Source organism: Pipra filicauda, unplaced genomic scaffold (assembly GCF_003945595.2).
Source record: "Pipra filicauda isolate LSUMZ 115617 unplaced genomic scaffold, ASM394559v2 scaffold167_size3244652_pilon, whole genome shotgun sequence".
Lineage (NCBI taxonomy): Eukaryota > Metazoa > Chordata > Aves > Passeriformes > Pipridae > Pipra > Pipra filicauda.
This window is the reverse complement of record NW_024104184.1, coordinates 16,008-36,671: the sequence shown is the minus strand read 5'-3', so window position 1 is coordinate 36,671 and position 20,664 is coordinate 16,008. Positions and strand designations below refer to the sequence as shown.

The following is a 20,664-nucleotide window of genomic DNA, read 5'->3' as shown; positions in this document are numbered from 1 at the left end:
CAAATGAAAAGGGAAAACCTTAATCAACTAGTTTTTTTATAGGATCAAGGTCTCCCCTCCCTGCACTTCTGAAAAATTAAGAAAAATCCCAGTATAGACAAAACTGTTTATTTAAGGTCAACTCATTTTAAAGCAGGTGAAGTCTGGGAACATCATGCCCTTACTCGATATATACAATGCATATAGATCTGCTCCCCTAGCAAAACTACTCTGAAAAGACAGAATGTATTTTATTTTTGCAACTTACCAGTTTAAATGTACCTGTCAGCAGGCATAAGATACTATTTTAAAATACTGTAGTTATGAGAGTTTATCTGCATAGGTTCTGCATATATTTTCATGATTTTCCAGACATGTAACTTATTTCATGTTATTAACTGGAAACTGAAATTACTAGCTTATTTATTAAAATATTCTGCTTTTACAGCAGATTTAATAATGGAATGCAAGATAACTATTCAGTCAGCTCTTCTTTTAAAACAGTAACTCCACAACAGAACAAATGCAAATAAAGCCAAATGATGTAGCCATTATTTAACAGCCACACAGAGCAAGAGGAACTACCTGAAATATTTCTAAACAGTCCATGTTCTTTTACACACAGGCTAGTGCCTGTGCCACTAGTGCAGTGTTCTGAACTCCTGCGTATGTCAAGATCACAAAACATTTCAGGGTAGTTTTTGAGCTATCACAGAACGCTCAACTAAGCAGAATTAATCTTACATTCATCTTTTGAACACAAATCTCATGCCAACACTGTTATATTACGGTTGAATATATTGTGTATTGAACAAGTTTACAGAAAGAGTTTAGTTTTCTTTTGATACTCCTAAATGGGGATCTCCTACAGAAAGGAACACGCCCCAGGGCTTTCAGTTGAGGCTATAAATGTATCAGCAATGAAGGCTACCATTTTAAATTAAAGAACAGGCAGATTACACAACGCATCAGCTTTAAAAGAATAAAAAAAAGGCAAATGAAGTTACTTACCCATCATATTTATAAATATTAACTTCAAATAAATTGTCCTTAGCATGGTTAGCATGTTCAGTTACTGTGAAGAAATAAACACGTTAAAATTTACTATTAAAAATACTATCATAAAATAATTTATAATACACAATTATAAAAATTAAATCATTAATAACCATGATTCTATTACCAATGTGATCATAAAACAGCCTGTCCATAAAATGTGTTTTGAAAGATTTTGCCAGGGAAGGAATTGAAAGAGGCATGCACTGCAGTACATAGGGAAAAAATATTTTATTAAAAATTGTGCAAATGAACATTTGGTTTTAGCCGCGAAACTGAAAAAGAGAAGAAAGGCAGTATTTTATAGATTAAGAGCTCAAATAGCTCAGAAGCAACAAAAGTTTTAGTTTAGTAAAAAGTTGATATAAGGTTGCAATTATTTGGCTACCTATGCTTTAATCAGGAAACATTCTCTACCACTTTATTTCATTTCCTTAGTAAGAAAAGGTGAGTAACAGAAAGAACTTCAGCTACTCAAGGATGTTTTAAAGGGTTCATCTTGTGTTTATTAAGAAACTAAAACATTAATTACTCACTAACAACATCAGTGGATATAGAAGCCAGACTGAAGAGTGGAGCAACTTTCTGTTCATAAATCCTTTTCCCTTGTCTTTTTCCTCCATAGGGATTAATATACACAAGCAACTGCTTTGGTCTAGACTCTGCAGTAAGGAAAAATATTACAGTATATACTGATTTTGTACACAAAACAAAAATTCAACAAGCCATACAAAACCAAACCTATTAATATCAAAGTGGTCGCAGCATAAAAGACTTAGAACTTTTTATTAACTCTTGTAATTCTTTTAACAAAGAGCTATAAAATCCTGCTTCATCTGTCCTCTTTATTATACTGAGGATACTGACAGTACTGAACAATTGTTAATAAGACAGCAGGAGGTAAAATTCAGAATAATTTCTTCTGAATGCATATCTTACATTCTTATGCATCATTCTTGCAGTACCTTCCCACCATATTAGTAAAACTAATTAATTAGTATCCCAGCACACAAGGCTAGGATAGCAACAGGAAAGGCACTTGTAAGTGAAGCAAACGTAGAAATACTTTTACATTATTTCAACTACCTTCCAGCTTTAATAACATATTTAAAGTGCATTTCCTTTCTGTAATCAAGTCACACTAAGAATACCTCACAAAATTACGTGCTGCACATCAAGTGCTTGCCCTACAATGTAACTCCTTCCCCTTCCCGAAATACCTTTGATATTACTACCTCAAGTTTTACCATTTATTTATGGATTTACATTGGTAATGGCAATGAAAACAATTACTACACTTCTGTATTAACAGATATACAAAATAGTAATGCTTGCTGCACCTAGAGAACCTTCCTTTTTTATGGAACAGAAAAAAACTTATAACATGCATACTTCCTCAGATGGCATTCTAAATTATTATTATTTTAAAAGGAAAGTTATATTAGAATTGTTAGATCAGCACGCTTTTACAACAAGTCCACCCAAGCTAGACATTTTGAACAGTTTAAATCTGCCACAAGCTCAAGGTACTATTCACCCTCTCTGAGAAGTTGTTCCCTTTCCTGAAATAGTTTTTTACCAGTAAAATGAACAATTGCACTCAAATGGAGCTGACTGCTCAGGCCACATTTCTCACAGGTGTACTGAATGGGTGCACAAACCTCATTTTTTGAAAAAGACAGATACCTTGTGTAACGTATATAAAACAAAAACACTAAAAAGAATCTTCCCGTGGCCTGTTCATAACAGTTTTTCTTAAATATCCACTTTTATTCTGTGAACCTTAAGTACTTTCTTGAGTTACATTGTAGGTGTACTTGCATCCAGTCCCTTCTCCAGCTCTGTATCTCAGATGGATCTCAGACCTATGCTGTAGGTAGCTCATCTCCAGTCCTGTCTCCAGCTCCAGCTGCTCCGCTCTGGCCTCCCTGGGTGGACCCAATTACTTTATCTCACCTGGGCTGTAAATCAGACCTGATTTTATCCCCATCCCTGTTCTTCCCACCCTGTTCAGATACAGTGGGACTGCATCCTGGTTAGCATGGGCACCACCTGTGCTATGGCCATCCTTGATGTCCTTTCTGTCATGGAGTTACTCTGCTCCTGCCACCCACTGACATCTATCAAGGTACCTCTTTCAGGAATAACTCCTGCAAAACTACTTTTAACCTTCAAGAAGTAGATGTCCAAGAGTCTCAGAAATGATTAATGGGAACTCTTACCACATAAGGTACATTTTGTTGATGAGAGAGTCTGGAAAGGTGAAACACACACAAAAAGCCACCCATAAATCTTACAATTGCTACAGTCTTTGTCCTCAAATCCCTGCAGTTTACATCTGCCCTTTACTTTCTCCAAAGCCTCTGCTAAGCTTGTAATGTGTCCCTATGTCGTGAAAATAATATATATCTGGGCAAAATTATATGACAGCTATAGTTCTATTAAACACTCAGTACAACCCAGTGAATATGCAAAACAGAAAAGCAGTGATAAGGAGACACTTCAACTCTTAACTCCCTCGATTTTTGAGTTCAAAAAAGCAGATATATCAAAATTACACTGATTGATGTACAAGCCTGCAAAATGATAGTGCAAATGTTCACAGTTTATTCAAACTTACTCTGCATTTCAAGTAATTCTTTCAGCGCCTGTATCCACTGATTACATAAGTGCTCATCAACACACCAAAAAGTCACATCACTGCACCGCCAGCGGTGATTTCGGGCTTTCTTCACATAGTACACTATTTAAATTTAAAAAAGAAAGAAAGGGAAAAAAAAACAAAGAGGCATAATAAGACAGTTCCATGAAATGACAAATGCATTTCAGAAAGATAACCAAAATATCAACCTTTGGAAAAAAGTGGCAATTAATCTCCACTAATACCTGCACAAAAGTTCACCGAGCTTATATAATATTTTATCTGTCTTAAAGTCTGCAATATCTACATAATATAAAATGCCACAAGCTTAAGAAGATAAGCCAGACTGACATCAGCTCTCATGTAACCAAGAGGGTGAATTTAATTTCATAAAGCTGAAATTTGAGAAAAAGATTTAGAGTTTTCTTGTGCATTAAGAACTAGGCTGGTGAGACAAGTATACTTACCTTTTTATCTACAGTATCTCCAGTTGCTCTTACTGGAGGACTAAATGTGAGGAAAGTACTCTACAACATAAAATTTTGGCATGGGAGCCATCACATTTGCCCCATCTTTGCAGCACAGAAGTCACCACTGTTTTCCCAACACAAACAGACATTTATTTCAAGCACTTTGTTTTAAAAAATGCAGTCAATAATACAAAGAACCTTCTCATGCACACATTGTGATGGTTAGGGATAATTTAAAAAAGCCCAAACATTCAAGACTCATTTTTTCAGGCTCTCTTGATTTTCTAGTCAAGTAATAGAAAGCAAGTGTCCTGCTGCAGAGTCATTCAGCAGCAGAAACACAAGATATTAGTTTGAACTTCAATTAATAACTAAAACCAGTACATGTTCTTAAAGGAAGTGTTTTATTTTCCAAAATAAGGACCTTTAAATGTAAACTGACGGATTTTGGGGAGTTCTTTTGTTTGTTTTTGTGGTGCTTTTGCTTGCATTTATTTTGGTCTTTCTTTTTTTTCCCTTGAGGGGGAGGGGTTGTTTCATTGGGTATTTTTAAACATAGCATTTCTGTTAAAAAAAAATTAATCTGAGGATTCATTTTGAGTCTGCCTTAAAGTACCTTCAGCAAAGTAACTAGCACAAGCATTGTTATTTGCCTTACCTGTGAAAGCATGTAGCTTTGTCATCTTTTGCCATTTGCCAATGTTACGCTGTTTCTTGTTAAGTTCAGTTTCTTCTACAGAAATGATCTCAGAGATTGGTACAAAACAGTTTTCTGTGGGAACACAAGATCTTACACATTAACATCTTCAAACAGCACCCAAAGGATTATTTCTAGACCTAATATGACATAGGCATATGATTAGAGCAGCTGCTCAATAAGCACAACCAAGAGCATAATTAGGGATTAGCTGAATATTTTCAATTTTCTTTTGCCTTTAGTCAAAGAACATAATCCATAACCACCTCTAAGGTACCCCTAATTTCTCAGAAAATTAGGTATTTTATGTGTAAAAATATTTCTGCATGAAGCCAAAATCCAGCTACACTGAATTCAGAGTAATTCAATTTCCCCTTCAATGAGGTCTCGTCCAGATATTTGACAGTGAATAGTACAAGCCATTTCAACAAATGTGCAAGTAAATCTAGTGCAGAGACTACAGAGACTATTTGTTATTCACAAGTAAGTAGCTGGCTTATGAAAGAAGGGCATTCATATGAATTCTTAAGGTTCTAAATCCCACCAAGCTTTTAAACTTTCAGATCTACTAAGAAGAAAATTCTAGGTGTTATGTTTATGTAGTGTTAAATATATTGCCCTGGTATCAACTTCAAAACCCTTTTTTTGGTTTTTCAGAATTGAAGGCCTCTTGCTCTTAGACTATGAAAGAATTTCCTTCACCCTCACTCTGTTTTCTCTTATAGTTCCAGGACACCTTCTCAGAAGGTGTTAACTCCTGTCAAATTGAGGGTTTCCCCTCATTTTCATTACTGATTTCAACACTGCTCCGCTTTCACCTCATCTCAAAAAAAGAGTGGAACTGAAAATGCATGCTTTTTATTTCTGCACAAGCAAGTGCTCACTGTATATAAACACACGTAAAAAAGACATATTATTATGATAATATGTAAGTAATCTCTTACATAACAATTATAATATACTTGTTTCTTTTATATATACATAGAGAACAATACTGAGATATAAAGAGATAATAAACACATAAAATACAGACACCCCATTGTTAATGGGGTTTATCCCACACTTCATTTTCCTCTACTTTGCAGAAGTACAATGGTAGAAGCTAGGAATGTAGAATCAGCAAAGTTTTCCTGACCTTTTCACAGTGATGAGTACAATTCATTGCCACTAGTTCAACTTTATTATTTCTTCCCCGTCCTATTTAGCTGTTTTAGTCAATAGAGTCATTACCTATTGTCACATCTATTGACAAACTGTGGACTATTCACACAAGGGTTTTTTCCCCCCCTTTACAGGTGTTTTAGCATTTCACATGATTTATGCTCATTTAGTGATTTTGTCTTCTCAGAGGTTTTTTGCATGACTCAAAGGAAATGTAGCCTTCAAACTTTACACTGAGGTCTTTAAGGAATTTGGCTGTATTTGAATGTTTCAGCTACTTAAAAACAATTTTCAGCTTATAATAATTGCATTTCCCATACAAAAGGTATGATAGGGAAGTGCAGCAGTCACAGAATGTCTTTAAAAAGATCCAGTAGAAGAGATGAACTCTGAGATGTATGATATGTATATCATACATATGCACATGTAAGACTATATCAAGTATCTACTATTGGATAGTAATAGTTATTTTGTCTTCCTAACAGATATAAGATCTGCTAAGGGATCTCAATACAATTATTCACCTATACATTTATCCAAGGGAAAAGAAATGCCAAACAGAGACAGAACAATAAAGGAAAGGAAGCACATCCTTTATTCTTTGTTTTCCAAAACTGCTTTTACTTCTCATTTTACTACTGGCTATGCCACTGATCCGTATGTCAAAATATGAAAGAAAGCTTGTTGCATTTATCAAGATTGCATTTAAGTGTCAATCTATTTTGTTACTGCTCAAAGATAGGCTACAAAACTTATAAACCACATTTAGATCAAAATTTAAATGACAATGCTCTAATGAACATTTTGGGAAATAGTTCTCTTAGTGGATATTTATTAGCATGTATGCTGGGAGTAGCAACTGAAGCCATTGTTTTATTAGACATTTTTTTATATAATAAAGCTGTCCAGCTGCACAGATAGATAATGGATTTAAAAGTACTTCCAAATGCGTATCACTGAAAGCATTTCTTCGGAGTATGTATTTTAGCACATATTACATAGCTTATATTAAAATCCTAGACCTTAAAACCACTTCTAAGCTCTCCTAATTCTTCAGATGTGTTCTCCTTCTGACAATTGCATGACTGGAAGTTTTGATTTTCCAGCAAATCTCTTCATAGATGTGGCAAAAGAAGCAAAGAGTAAATACTTCAGTTACATATGTACTTTTTTTAAATCTAAACGCACCAGAGTTACATATCTGAAAAAACAGATTCCTGAAAAAAAGGGAAAAAACCCCACCAAACAAAAAGTGAAGCACAGTGATCCCACCTTCCCTCTGTGTATCTTTGGGTTTGGTGAAAGTCTGAGAAGTTTTTGTTCTATGAATACCAACTCTGCTGATTATACCCCTCAGTACTACTTAGCACCAGAAAAGCATCAAGCAAGTCCACTTCCCTGAGAGCAATCTCCAATCTTAAGGCAGTCAAAACCACATGCTACTGATCACAGTAATTGCAGAAGGCCAGAAAGATGCAAAGCTTTCTTAAACAAAATGCATTATTCAGAACATTTCCTATAGCTTACAAAACCAAAACCAAATGCAGTGACACTTGTGTTCTAATAGAATTCAAGAATTTCTATCAGTCCAAATATGATTATTACCATTGAACTTGCTGTTACATGCAACATTGTTTAATCACATAGCAAACCAACTACTTAGTTCCACCCTTCTCCCTTTTCCCCAGAAGGAAGAATGTGAAGGAATCAGAGACCTTCAGTACAAGCAGCACAGTCCTGTCCTTATAAACACAATGCCCTCATCTGCCATGTAGTCACCAAAACCTACCCTATAAAAATAAGTAGAAGGTCTATCCCACCCTCTTTTGAGAGTTCAACAAAGTTGACATATGTACTAATTATAGTCCTTTCCCACACTTACTTCTGAAGCATTTACTCTAATATCAAGTAGCATGAGCCATTTATTTCACTGACGTAGCATAAAGGTGTTTACTCAAAGACCTTCAACTTTCTGCGGTTCTCACAAAACATTGCCACATTAACAAAACAAATACACACAAAGGAAGGTGCTTACACCAGCACCACTAGATCAACATCAATGAAAAAAAGTTGAAACATGGGCTCAGACCATACCAAACAAAGAATTTTACTTGGCTTAATCCAATATACTGTACCAATGAGCATACAATAGTGTCTAGACAATATTCCAGGCAAAATACTGTGATGTTTTCAACACACACATCTAGATTCAAGAGACTGCATTTTGAGTTCAGAAACACTGAAAAATTTATCAATTTTCTTAAGCTTAGTCTCAAAAATCTTCACATATTTATGTTTTCATGCCTCACCTTTTTCAAGGTCTAGCATACTAGAGACAAGGAGTTGACCATCCAGAAAAGCAGGATGAAGGGGCATGGCAAAAAAAAAATACAAAAAATCAAAACCAAAACCAACAAAATCAAACAAAAAGCCCCAAACAAAACACACAATGAACAGGTGACAATTTTCTCAACACACTGGTTGTGCCGGTCATTACTCATTCTGGGTCACAGTGCTCTTAATCTTAACAGACATTCTTCCTAAGAGCAAACTAAAAAATCAGCAATATACTGGGTTAGATGCACAGTACTTTTCCCTTACATCAAGCAAGTGGGAGAGGGGGAAAAACCACAGAAAAACATCCAAGGTAGGCACACTAACAGTGGGCCTTCTTTGTGCAAAATGTAGCCAGAAGTTGTGAAGTGTGTTTTTCTGTGTTAAGAAAGGCTTTTTGGTGCGTCATTGCTGTCTGCCACTCCCACAGAACGCTTCCCAAGTTTATAAGCAAACTCACTCAGAACCTCAGTCAAGACTTGATCATTCATCACTGCCAACTATGCGTCCTACAGGCCAAATTCCTCCCTCAGAAATGTGTTAGCTCAAAGCAACACAGACGTGAACAAGCATAAAACCACTGCTGATCACAGCATTTGGTTTATTCTTAAAATTCATCTGAGGCCCATGGATGCAGGAGCATTCAGAATTAATTTAAACTATTAGTATGTTCTCGTGACTTAAAAATAAACAAGTAAAAAGCTAGGATGTAGATTTAAAGAAAAAGTATTTTTTCAGTCACTCTGAAAACTAATTTGCTGTTAAGAGACCACATGAAGGTTTAAGTGTTAAGGTTTAAGCTTTGCCTTCACCTAAAAGCAAGGAAACAGGAATGTTTTCTATCAAAAGGTACACTGCATTATACCAATCAGGCAGTACAGAAAGCTGTGTTTAATAAACATCAGAATAAGAGAAGGTGGGATATTGAGCAGAATTACAGACAATTCAAATCCTAAGGGAGGGGGAAGAAAAAAGGCATCATGAGTAAATGATTTAATTCAAAACTGTGGAACAGTCACAGAAACATCCAAAGACCATGATTTCATTATATACAGCCACGTATAAGGAAATTGGCTTCTTTTATTTTAAAGTAAATCTTCAAGTACTTTGTAAACAGATAGACCAGTTTATACTATGATCACATTGCTACTTCACATCATAAGAATCTGAATCAAAGCACAGCAATTTGAACTTGGGTCAGTTTGCATATTTACATCGTACTATTGAATGTCTTCCCATTGTCTTTCTTTTATTTCCAAATTAAATCTTTTCAACTCAACTGCATTGAGTGAAAAAGTGATAAAGCAGGCAATAAGATGCCCTTATTCACCTTAAGGGGAGAAAAAAAAACCACCAGAGGTGTATGCTAAAAACCAGGTATTGTTTAAAATAGTGTGCATCTATATTTGAATAATGTATCTTCCAGATAACACATTCCAAAGACACAATGGCTGCTAGAGCAATTATTCCCCATATCCTACCTGCTCATGTAGTTGCGGAATTGTGTATAGAAAAACATGGATCCCATTTCTACACATGCCCTTTGCCAACTGGGAATGACTGATGAAAAATGACCTTGACTAAGGATGTGACAACACACTACAGTGGCAGGCGCTGGGCAGACCTTATTTCCAAGCAGGCCCACCCTCTGCTGTCTTGGTATCGTGTTAACCAAACTGAGCATTCTTTAGAATCCACATCATAGTGGTATCAGTCTTGTGAACAACTAATACTGAGGCTTCCTCAGGCAGTTGTTTTGGAAAAGACACCTGGAGGAGAATTCTGAAGGGAGAAATGCAAAGGTTAAAAGACAGCACACAGAGTAAGTGAATGTGTACAGCTCAGGGTCTAGTTTGGTCATCCCCTTCATGTTTGTAATTCAGAAATAAAAAAAAAAATCCCAGAAAAATGACAGGAGAATTTCATTTTACATTTGTAATGCCCTACTACCAGGCATGATAAAATTGTAGCCAATGCTTCTACAATACCTGTAAGAATATATGGACAATATATAATCTGCTGTGAATTTGGTACAAAAAGTTTTATCATGTGTTACTTGAGAAAAACCTGATTGTGCCATCAACATGAGGAAATAATAGAATAATTTATCTGACCAGCTTTGCATACATTGTTTATGATTAACAACTAAATCTCACAGAGAAATGTTACAAGGTTGAAAAATAATGTTCTTCAGAACATTTGAAGATGAAGGCATGCCTAGGAATAAAGATGCGTAACTAAAATTAACAGAGAAACACATGAAAAATTTCAGGTAAAACTTTTCTGTCCAAGTTCAAACACGTCTAACCATCGAAGAACAGGAAATGGGAACCGCTTCCCACTGAAGACAGAACTTGAAACTGTGATGAAGATAAACAAGGTCTAACAGTAGAAAATAAACTGTATTTAGGAATTTAGGTTTTAAAAGTGTTCCATAACTTGAACAAGCATTTAATGTTTTTGCTACTGTTGGTATCTTCTCAATGATAGCATTAAAAATAATTCTCCTGAATTAATGTTTCTTTCTTCTGCCATTTGACAGAATGGGATTTAAATATATATATGTAAATATCATTATACAGAGATGACAAAACATAAGAATCTCCCCATATTCTCTTAAACTGTATTTTCCTGGACAACAGGACAAAGTCTCTGTTGCTTCCTACCTGTTCTTGATTTGGATGCAACACGGAAAGGTAAATATTTCAACACTTCTACAATACATCTAACTATAGCCCTAGTTCCGTACCTGTCAAAGTCTGAAAACCTTGAAAAAATATATACCAAACAATATTTAATTATATAGCTAAACTCAAGACAATAATAAATGCTCAGAAAATAAGCAGTCTTGATTTTTTACAGTTTGAAGACAACTGCTTCACTGTAATAACTACCTATTAAACAAGAAATATAGCACTTTTATACTGCATAATTTAGTCTGTATTTAGACACAATGCACAATAGTCACGTAGTCAAAGGCTAAATGGTAGAAAGATACCAATCTTGGTCAAGCAACTCCTCTGAAATTATATGCTTCTAACTAACCGTCTTCCATATTATTAAGTTTATTTATATACTGTCATGTATGCTGCTCATATTTCCAAAATAATTGAGGAGAACACAATGAATCATCCCAGGTCTTAAAAGAGCTTAGAGTCAACAGGGCAGCAATACAAGACTGTGATGGTATTAAAGCACAAGCACGGGCAAGACATGAATTAATCAGGGAGTTAAGAAGAGAAGGTACATTATCTATCGTATTGTTCTCTACATAAATTGTACCTGTGCCTCCAGAACACTTAGGTATTTCTTTTTCTTCTCCCATCATCTGTCTTCTGATTTCACATCAAGTTTTCCAAAATTTTGTAAACAGCTACGCTACAGGACAGCAAGGACACTCAGTAACCACACTTGCCTCCTGAGGAATCTCCAGCTGGGTACTGCTTTGGAAACTGCCCCACAAGGAGTCTAGTTTACTAGGTCCCACTCTCCTTCCACCATTCCTAGCATTCTGGCATCCATTGGGAACATGCTTTGGGACAGGTTCACACTTGGTTTGGCCTAAGTCATGAAAACTTACAACTTAAAAAGTTGTAAAAGCTCACAGCTGTAAGCAGCTGTAAACTTGAGAGTGCTAGTGAGAGAGCTGGTGTGATTCTGTGGGACTCTTGCTTTGTATAAATGAAGGCATCATACAGCAGAATGTAGCTCCCCTTGAACTTGCTCTATGCGACAGATCAGTCAACTAGTAACTTTGCAAAGGCATTTTTAGAAGGACGTTACACAATTCAACTGAATTATCTCCAAAGGAGGGGCTACTTTACCTACTGGAAGCAATTATCCCAAAAGTCTTTGGAACTTTGTATTTTAAATTTAAGAGCGAGGTACCTTTCTCTAGACTAATTTTATTTCATTTTGAAAAGTATACAGCTTATTTTTCACATCAAGATATTTAACTCAGCAGAATTAAAGAATCAATTTGTCTTTAAAGCCTTACGTTCATTTAGCTGAACACCTGAAGAAAGGTCATGAATTTTCAAATACTTTTTTCATCAGTACTGCTGATAAAAACTAGATTATGTCAAACTATTCACACAATAGCAGATGAAGCATAACAAAGTCTATTTTTACATTATGAATAAGAAGGGTTGTACTTGACTAAACATGACCGATTCTCAATTATGAAAACTGTAACACCAAATTCTTAAAATTCTTCTTGAGTCCTCCTTCTCCTTTTTCCCTCACCTTCTTGAGAAAAGCCTCTGGCCAATAAGATATTATGATAAAATCAGAAAAATATTTAACAAAGATACATGATAAGAAGGAAAGAACTATTTAAGTTTGGAGACTTGCCTGGGACTGGAAGCATCTATATTCAAATGTTTCTCAGATAAAACTTCTAGTCTGCCTTTCTATTATTAGTTTCTCTCTGTCTCAGTTCCTCCAACTTCTAAAATGAGGATGACAGAAGTTTTCAACTCTACTACAGCAGCTGCTATGAAAAAAAAGACATTACACATTTTCAGATGTTCACATGCCATGTTAATAAGGCTATATTAACAATGGGAATAATTACTCTATAAAAACCCCAAAGTCAAAGACCCTGAAAAAATACCATTTAAAGTACATAGAAAGTTTGATATGCAGACATTTTCAGAAGTTAACCTGAATTTTTTGGGGGGATTTCCAGCAGTAACTTCTCACACTGGTAGTTTTGTACATCAGAATCATTCTAACTGCACACAAGGGAAACTATGAACAGCTTTGTTACCACGTTACGAACTATTAGCCTATACTAAATCTTTTCAAACCAGTAAATTGCAAAAGTTAAACTTTGAAATTTTTTTATTGAGTCCTTTAGAAAGCGAAAAGTTGCAAAAAAAGCTCACTTAAAAAACCCCACAACAGTATTTGCCTGAAACACTGCATGAAAGTGCTTTTTAACCGTAAGTCATGCAAGTAAAAAAAAAACAAAACTGCTTTTAAGGTTCTGTAAGTCTATTATGTCCTGCTAGGACTAATTTAAATACATTACAAACTACACGCTTCGACCTACTCGCAGCGCCAAGTGGGGTTCAGTCGCACAAATCTGTGCTTTGCTCAGCGCGCCGCAGGGACAGGTGTCCCCCTGTGCCGTCCGAAACACACACGCTCGGACGGGTTGCTCCGGGACACGCTCGCAGGGGCTGCGGCTCAGCGTGAGCAGCTTTCGGCTTTGTTTCGGAAGGCACAGCCCGATTCAGCGGCAGATTCGCTCAGCACAGGCGGCTGCCGCCGGGCACAGTCCCGGCCCCGTCTCCCCGCTCCGAGCGCCCGGTTCGGCCCCGCGTGGGATAGGGGCACTCTCCGCCTGTCACCGCCGAACTCTGAATCCCAGAGGCGCCGCAAAGTCGAGCGCAGGAAGCGCTCACGCCGGCAGAGCGCTCCGGATGCTCAGCGCGCCCCGCGCCGCGGGACCCGTGTCAGCACTGCCCGCAGGCCGCCCCCGCCGGCACCCGCGCCCGCAGCCACCGGGGACGCTGCGGACGCCCTTCCCCCCCGCCGAGGGCAGGCGGCCCCTCGGGGGCCCCGGCACGCCCCAGGCCGCGGCAGGTGCGCTCCCGGTGCGCTCCCGGCCCCTGCCCGCCCCACTCACCGCCGGCGCGGCGCGGCGGGCGGGGGTCGCGCCAGGCCAGCCGCCCCCGCTCCTCGTCTAAGGTGACCTCCCAGGAGCGCCGCCCCAGCCCCAGCGAGGACACCAGTCGGGGCCGGCGGCCGCCGGGGAGCCGCTCCATGGCCGCCGAGAGCCCGGCCCGCCGCAGCCGCTACCGCATGGCCCGGCGGCGCGGGCGGCGCGGCGGGGGAGCCCAGCACCTAACGGCGCCCCCGGCCCGCCGCTACCCGGCTGGCCCGGGCGGGGCGGCCGCGGCGTCAGCGCTACGACAGTGCTGCGGGGCGGAGCCCGGCTCCCGGCACGGCGGCTCCCGGCGCCGGGGCAGGCCGGGGCCGGGGCCACTGGCACATCAGGCCGGGGCAGTGAGGCCGGACTGCCCGGGCTGCGGGCGCAGGGGTGGCGGAGGGCCCGCCCTGCTTTGTCTCCTCGCCCCGCTGGCGAGAGACACGTGCTCTGCGACCCGCGGCGGAGCCCCCGGGCCGGGCTCCGTGCGGAGACACCGGGGCTGACACCGTGACGGGGTTGAATTGCTTTCGTGGGTTTTTTTGCACCCATCCTGGTGTCGATGGACTCGTCTCTCTTTCCCTTTAGACAGTGAAAATGCAATGAGTACATCTATCCACAAATGTCTGGAGGTCACTTGGTCTGTTCAGCCTGGAGAAGAGGAGACTGAGGGCAGACCTCCTTGCAGTCTACAACTTCCTCGTTAGGGGAAGAGGAGGGGCAGCCACTGATCTCTTCTCTGTGGTGAACAGTGACAGGACCCGAGGGAATGGCCTGAAGTTGTGTCGGGAGGTTTAGGTTGGATATTAGAAAAAGGTTCTTCACCCAGAGGGTAGTTTGGCACTGGTACAGGCTCCCCAGGAAACTGGTCACAGCACCAAGCCTGACAGAGTTCAAGAAGCATCTGGACAATATCAGGTACGCGGTGTGACTCTTGGGGATGGTCCTGTGCAGGGACGGGAATTGGACTCAATGATCCTTGTTGGTCCCTTTCAACTTGGTGCATTCTGTGATTCTGTAACCAAACTTTCCTTTACATAAAAACATTTTGGGTTGACCTTAGAGATAGCAACAGTAATTCACTATAGTTAAGCTCTTAATTCTTTGCTGTCTTTCCTCTGTGGTGTTCCTTAACCTTCTCACTATAACCATCAGCATCCTATCAAAACACAGAACAGACAGAGCAGCAGTAGCTCCACCTCCAACCTTACTCCAAATCTGAATATTTCCTATAGAGTGTAGTGGAAAACATCTCTGGTCTGTTCTTACATGGGTCCTGCTAGGGCCAGCTCTCTGCTACGTGAGGATGATACAGAGACACTCCAGCTGGCTTTGCTCAGAGCCAGTGCACGCTGAAAAAGCTTCTGCACTTCGGCTTTGCTCTGACCCTTGTAATGTACTCACATTTCACTCACAGTTTACAAGGGCATGTAGCAATAGAACAAAGGGAAATGGCTATAAATTGAAAGAGGTGAGGTTTAGATTAGATACTCAGAAGAAATTTTTTACTGTGAGGCAGGTGAGACAACAACAGGTTGCCCGGAGAAGCTGACGTTGCCTGATCTATGAAGTGTTCAAGGCCAGGTTGGACGGGGCTCTGAGTAACCTGGTCTAGTGGCAGATGTTTGCCCATGGCAGGGGGATTTGAATTAGATGATCTTTAAAGTCCCTTCCAACCTAATCCATTATGTTATTTTGTGATTTCATTTTCTGAAAACAAATGACCTAGGCATTGCCATCGAAGTTACATGTTCAAGACAGTCTTCCAGTGCAACAAATACTTGTTACCATCTATCTCAATCATTCCAACATGCTTTCCTCTGGCCTTGAAAGACACGATGTTGCCAACTTTTTGTTGAACATACCTAGATATGCCACACTTTCACAATTTCAAGGAATGCTTTGTTTCTATCAGTTGTTTTGTTGCTTATATTTTTTAATCTGTCCCTCCACAGACACCTATAGAGCTCTTTATGCTGAGGCTTAAAAGTCCATTGTGAACATTGGTCTGCCAAATGCAGTGCTGAGCAGTCATTAACGTCTCACTGGTTCTTTGCATTTTCCCACCTGCATCATCTCTTATTGTCCCTCTTATACTTGGATGGTAAGATCCCTGGGCCAGGAACATCCTTTTTGTTTTGGGTCATCTCATAACTAGCACATTTAATTTCCATTATTTGTAACCATTTCTGCAAGCCGAGATAGCTCTGTGGTACCCACAGTGCAACAGAGACTTTCGCTACTGCCCCCTTCAGACATCCTCCAAGACCTAATGGATCACTAATACAAAGCCGTAGTCTTAAAAATATTACACGGGGGTACTTATTTATCATTTATCCACTGGGCAAAGTAGATTTAATCTTTTATGGCCCACAATGACTAGAATCAATATTCTTACACTGTGATCCATGTTAGCTGAAGAAGTAAAAAGTTCATTCTTTTTGCCACTCTTGCCTACGATGGTTTCCTTTTATTATTATTTTGACAACTCTTTTTGGCTTAGCTAAGGGTAAAGTCTTCAACTGTAAAACACAAAACTAATAAAATATTCTCTGGTATTTTAGAAGCCTACAAAGTTATACTAGCAACTATACTGCTATACTAGCAGGAATGGCATTCCCTATCCACATTTCTTATTTGTTTAAATAAGAGAAAAACACTTATTTCGTCCTTGCACAATGTTTTAGTGTAACAGTGTTTTGGTCACAGAATCACAGAATGCGTAAGGATCACAGTGGGGCATCTGGTCCAACCTCCCTGCTCAAGCAGGGTCCTCCTAGAGCACATTGCACAGGATTGTGTCCAGATGGTTCTCAAATATCTCAAGTGAGGCAGACTCCCATAACCTCTCTGGGCAATCTGTTCCACTGTGTGCTCAGCTTGACAGTAAAGAAGTCCTTCCTCATATTCAGGTGGAACTTTCTGTGCCTCAGTTTCTGCCCATTGCCTCTTGTCCTGTTGCTTGGCACCACTAAGAAAAGCCTGGCTCCATGCTCTTGACACCTTCCCTTCAGATACTTACAGATATTGATGAAGTCACCTCTCATTTGTCTCTCCTCAAGACTGAACAGGCCTGTCTTCCCCAGCTTCTCCTTATAAGAGAGATGCCCCAGTCCCTTAATCAACTTTGTTACCTTCCACTGGACCTGCTCCAGGAGCTCCATATCTCTCTTGGAGCCCATGATTTGGGATGCTTCATGCTACTACAGGAATGTCTTCCAGGAATTCTTAGCAGGGCTCTGTTGGGTCCGCTCTGTTACTCTCTGGTAGTTCCCTGAATACCAACATGTGCATGTGTCCCTAGAAAGTAAAGATCAAATTTGAGCCAATGCAATTTTTTTTTTTTTTTTAGTACTGTATGTTTTTCTTTCCTGATTCTAACAGAGAAAGAATTTCTAAACGATGGGTGATTTGGTAGACCAAAGCACACACATGTCACTTGTTGTCTTACTACTTATTACCTAAGCCTTTAATTACCACTGAGGGGACATAACTGCAGATGCAGTGATGCCAGTAAACTGCAGGATTTTTAGCCTAAAATCCTAGTGCTAAAGATGTCCCCTCACAGGGCTCCACCCTGAGAAATTACATGGTTGTAGAAGCACCTCACTTTATTCACAGGTCCAGAGAGGCCACAGGAAAGGTTGTAGTTGCAGTTAACTTGGGAACAATAATACGTTGTGTAACAAGTACGATTCACAATGTCAAATGGGAAGAATGCAGGAAGGTAACACAACTTACAAGGGTTATTGCTATGACCCATTTACTACCTATCTAGCAAACAACACAATGTTTAAAGCCAAATTTCTCTTCTCGGTATCTGATTTTATCGTGGGTCATTCATCTCAAGTGACAGCGGGGCAGCTTTTACTCTTGAGGGAAGGGATGCCATCCAGAGGGACCTTGACAGCCTTGAGGAGTGGGCCATGCAAACCTCATGAAGTTCAACAAGGAAAAGTGGAAGATCCCACGCCTGGATCAAGCCAATCACCAATATCAGTACAGGATGGGGGACAAAGGGATTGGGAGCAGCCCTGCAGAGAAGGACTTGAGGGTACTGGTGGATGAAAAATTGGACATGACCTGACTGCAGTCCCGCAGCCCAGAAAACCAACTGTATCCTGGGCTGCATCAAAAGAAGCGTGGCCAGCACGCTTCACCCTGGGAGATATTTCTCCACCTTGACTCTGCTCTTGTGAGACCCCACCTGGAGTGGTGAGACACTGGAACAGGTTGGTCAGAGAAGTTGTGGATGCCCCATCCCTTGAACTGTTCACAGCCAGGTTGGATGGGGCTTTGAGCAACCTGGTGTAGTGGAAGGTGTCCTTGCCCATGGCAGAAAATTGTTCTATGATTCTGAGATCTATATAAAAAGTACTTACCTCTAGTAGCTCTATGTTATACTGAACAGGATCAATACATGATACTGCAGGCAGTCAATTAAGGAACACTTTTGAGCAGGTATGTCTTTTTAATCAACAGGAGCAGAGAGGTATTGTTCAGCATGCCCTGCATTACCAAAATATTGATTTAAATCATTACAAACTTGAGCTATCACTCTTCCAAATCTCTTCATTAGGATCCTGCAACTAATTTATTTTCCATGGGGAAAATCAAACATGCTCTTGTAGTATTTTGGTAGAAGTAGAAAGTACTGCGTATACAACCTTATCTGAGAGAGTGAGTCTCTCAGTGAGTGAAAACATGTAAAATATCTTAACCAAAGTGAAAGCTGGATAATACCCACACAAGTGTGCTGGAGACCAAAGAAGAATCATATTCCACCATATTTTTGCCACTCTACTCAGTTCTGTGTTGGATGCTTAGAAGGAATCACAGATTTGTATCAGGAACTCTGGAAAACACAGCTGGTCACAGACATGTGATGGAGCCCTTCAGCTGCAATGCCCTGTGCTTCCAAGGAGATGGCTCCAGGCTCAAGGACTCCTCCATGTCCCAAAGAACATCTGCAATTGTGCTCAGTCCCACTGAGGGAAGAGAAGGCAGTTCAAGATCAGTGAATGTATTCCTGATATTGTCCCTTGAATAGGTATGTAAGAGCCAGCTGGGTCTTGTCCAAATGACAAGTAATGCAGAAGTGAAACTTTAATCTCATTGCTAAGGAATTTAAAACTGGAAACAAAATCTAGAAAGGATTTTTACTATATATACATACATACATACATATATATATAATTATTATTATTATTACTACCCATAGATAACTATGAAGTATTGCTTTTCTTCCACAGAAAAATGCCCCCAGAAGGTTTTTTGACAACTGCTTGGGAATTATAAAAAAAAAATTATCTCAGTTCATGTCAGGCAAATTGAAGTACTTACTCATGAATCAAATACTTTTCTCAAGTACACACACACAAGCCCCATTAGAACAGTGTAAACACGCCCAAAGGCCAAATTTGGCAATTGAAATACTTTTGGAAAATGTAAACTAGCTGGTAAAGATAATAGAACAGAGGAAAATAATTAATTTTAAATATCAAAATACTGCTAATGTTCCAATTCCTTTTCTACTTATCAGCAAACAAAGATTAAGGCATGAATAAAATATTCTCTACTGATGGAAAGAATGACATCACCTTCTCTAGAAAAATACCTGAGCTATTTTAAAGCATTTTTATACTTTCATCATAAAAATTTAAATTGCATTTGTTGTTGGAAATGATCCGGGAAAAAAAAAAAGAGCAATTTTAAAGGCTTGTCAAAACTGATGATTGCAGCCCTTTATTCAATTGAGCCGAAAGGTATTTGAGAGAAAGTTGTTGATATATTGCAGGGTGTGGGAATGAATCCAGAGATACTTTGTTTTCTTGCAAAAGAAAATGTTACATGCTGTTCCTGATCCACGGAACTTTACAGAATTCTTTTTTCTTCCAGAGCTCCTACCTACCTGTGTATTCTCTGCATAAACTGCCTATCACTGTGAAAAATAATGAGTGTTATTTGTTTCAAGCTGTTATAGCTGTGGCTCCCACCTACAGATACACACAGAACTATTGATTTGTATTTCTTTGTTTAGGTCCTTTTTCCTATTTTAATTATTAGTCTCAACCGGAGTCCTGGAGGAGCTCTAAGATTCCCCTCTCAAATAACTGAATCCTTTTAAAAACCAATGAAATCAAAAAGTCCCTGTCTGACAGAACGATGATGCTCTCTGGCAGTGTGCAACTTTGTTCTAAAGTTGAGAAATTGTTGTAATTAGTTGAAAAGGCCAAGAACCACTGAACTTCCTTCCTATTTTAAGAGACATATACAGGAACTTCAGATTTGTTATCTTCTTAATGGCCTTGTATGGTACAGGATGTGTAAGGGGCTATAGAAGACATCTTTGCTCTGCTCTGGTAAGAAGGCTTGAATAGGTAACGTTGGTATTTCCCTGCAGTGCTTGTAGGCAAGGATAACTGAAGAGGCGGAGCTCAGGTTCAAGACCATCTGAGGAACCTGGAGGTGCATAAGTCCATGGAACCTGATGAGATCCATCGATGGGTCCTGAGGGAACTGGCAGAGGAAGTATCTAAACGACTATCCTTCACGTTTGAGAAGTCATGGCAGTTTGATAAAGTTCCCACTGACTGGAAAAGAGGAAACATAATCTCCTTTTTTAAAAAGTCAAAAAAGGAAGACCTAGGGTACTACAGGCTGTCAGTCT

At 39.5% G+C, this 20,664-nt stretch overlaps 1 protein-coding gene across 2 annotated transcripts in view; it reads right to left on the bottom strand.

Moving 5' to 3' along the window:
• Positions 1-14,255, bottom strand: part of CERK (ceramide kinase) — a 41,696-nt gene extending 27,441 nt beyond the window's left edge. For both annotated transcript variants that reach the window (XM_039379409.1, XM_027731903.2), the window contains exons 1-5: positions 13,974-14,255; positions 4,805-4,918; positions 3,656-3,778; positions 1,572-1,697; positions 991-1,054 (exon numbers count right to left, since the gene is read on the bottom strand). In XM_039379409.1, the coding sequence (XP_039235343.1) occupies positions 991-1,054; positions 1,572-1,697; positions 3,656-3,778; positions 4,805-4,918; positions 13,974-14,112 (566 nt within the window). In that variant the 5' untranslated portion in view covers positions 14,113-14,255. The remainder of the gene's footprint in view (positions 1-990; positions 1,055-1,571; positions 1,698-3,655; positions 3,779-4,804; positions 4,919-13,973) is intronic.
• Positions 14,256-20,664: the final 6,409 nt, after the last annotated feature.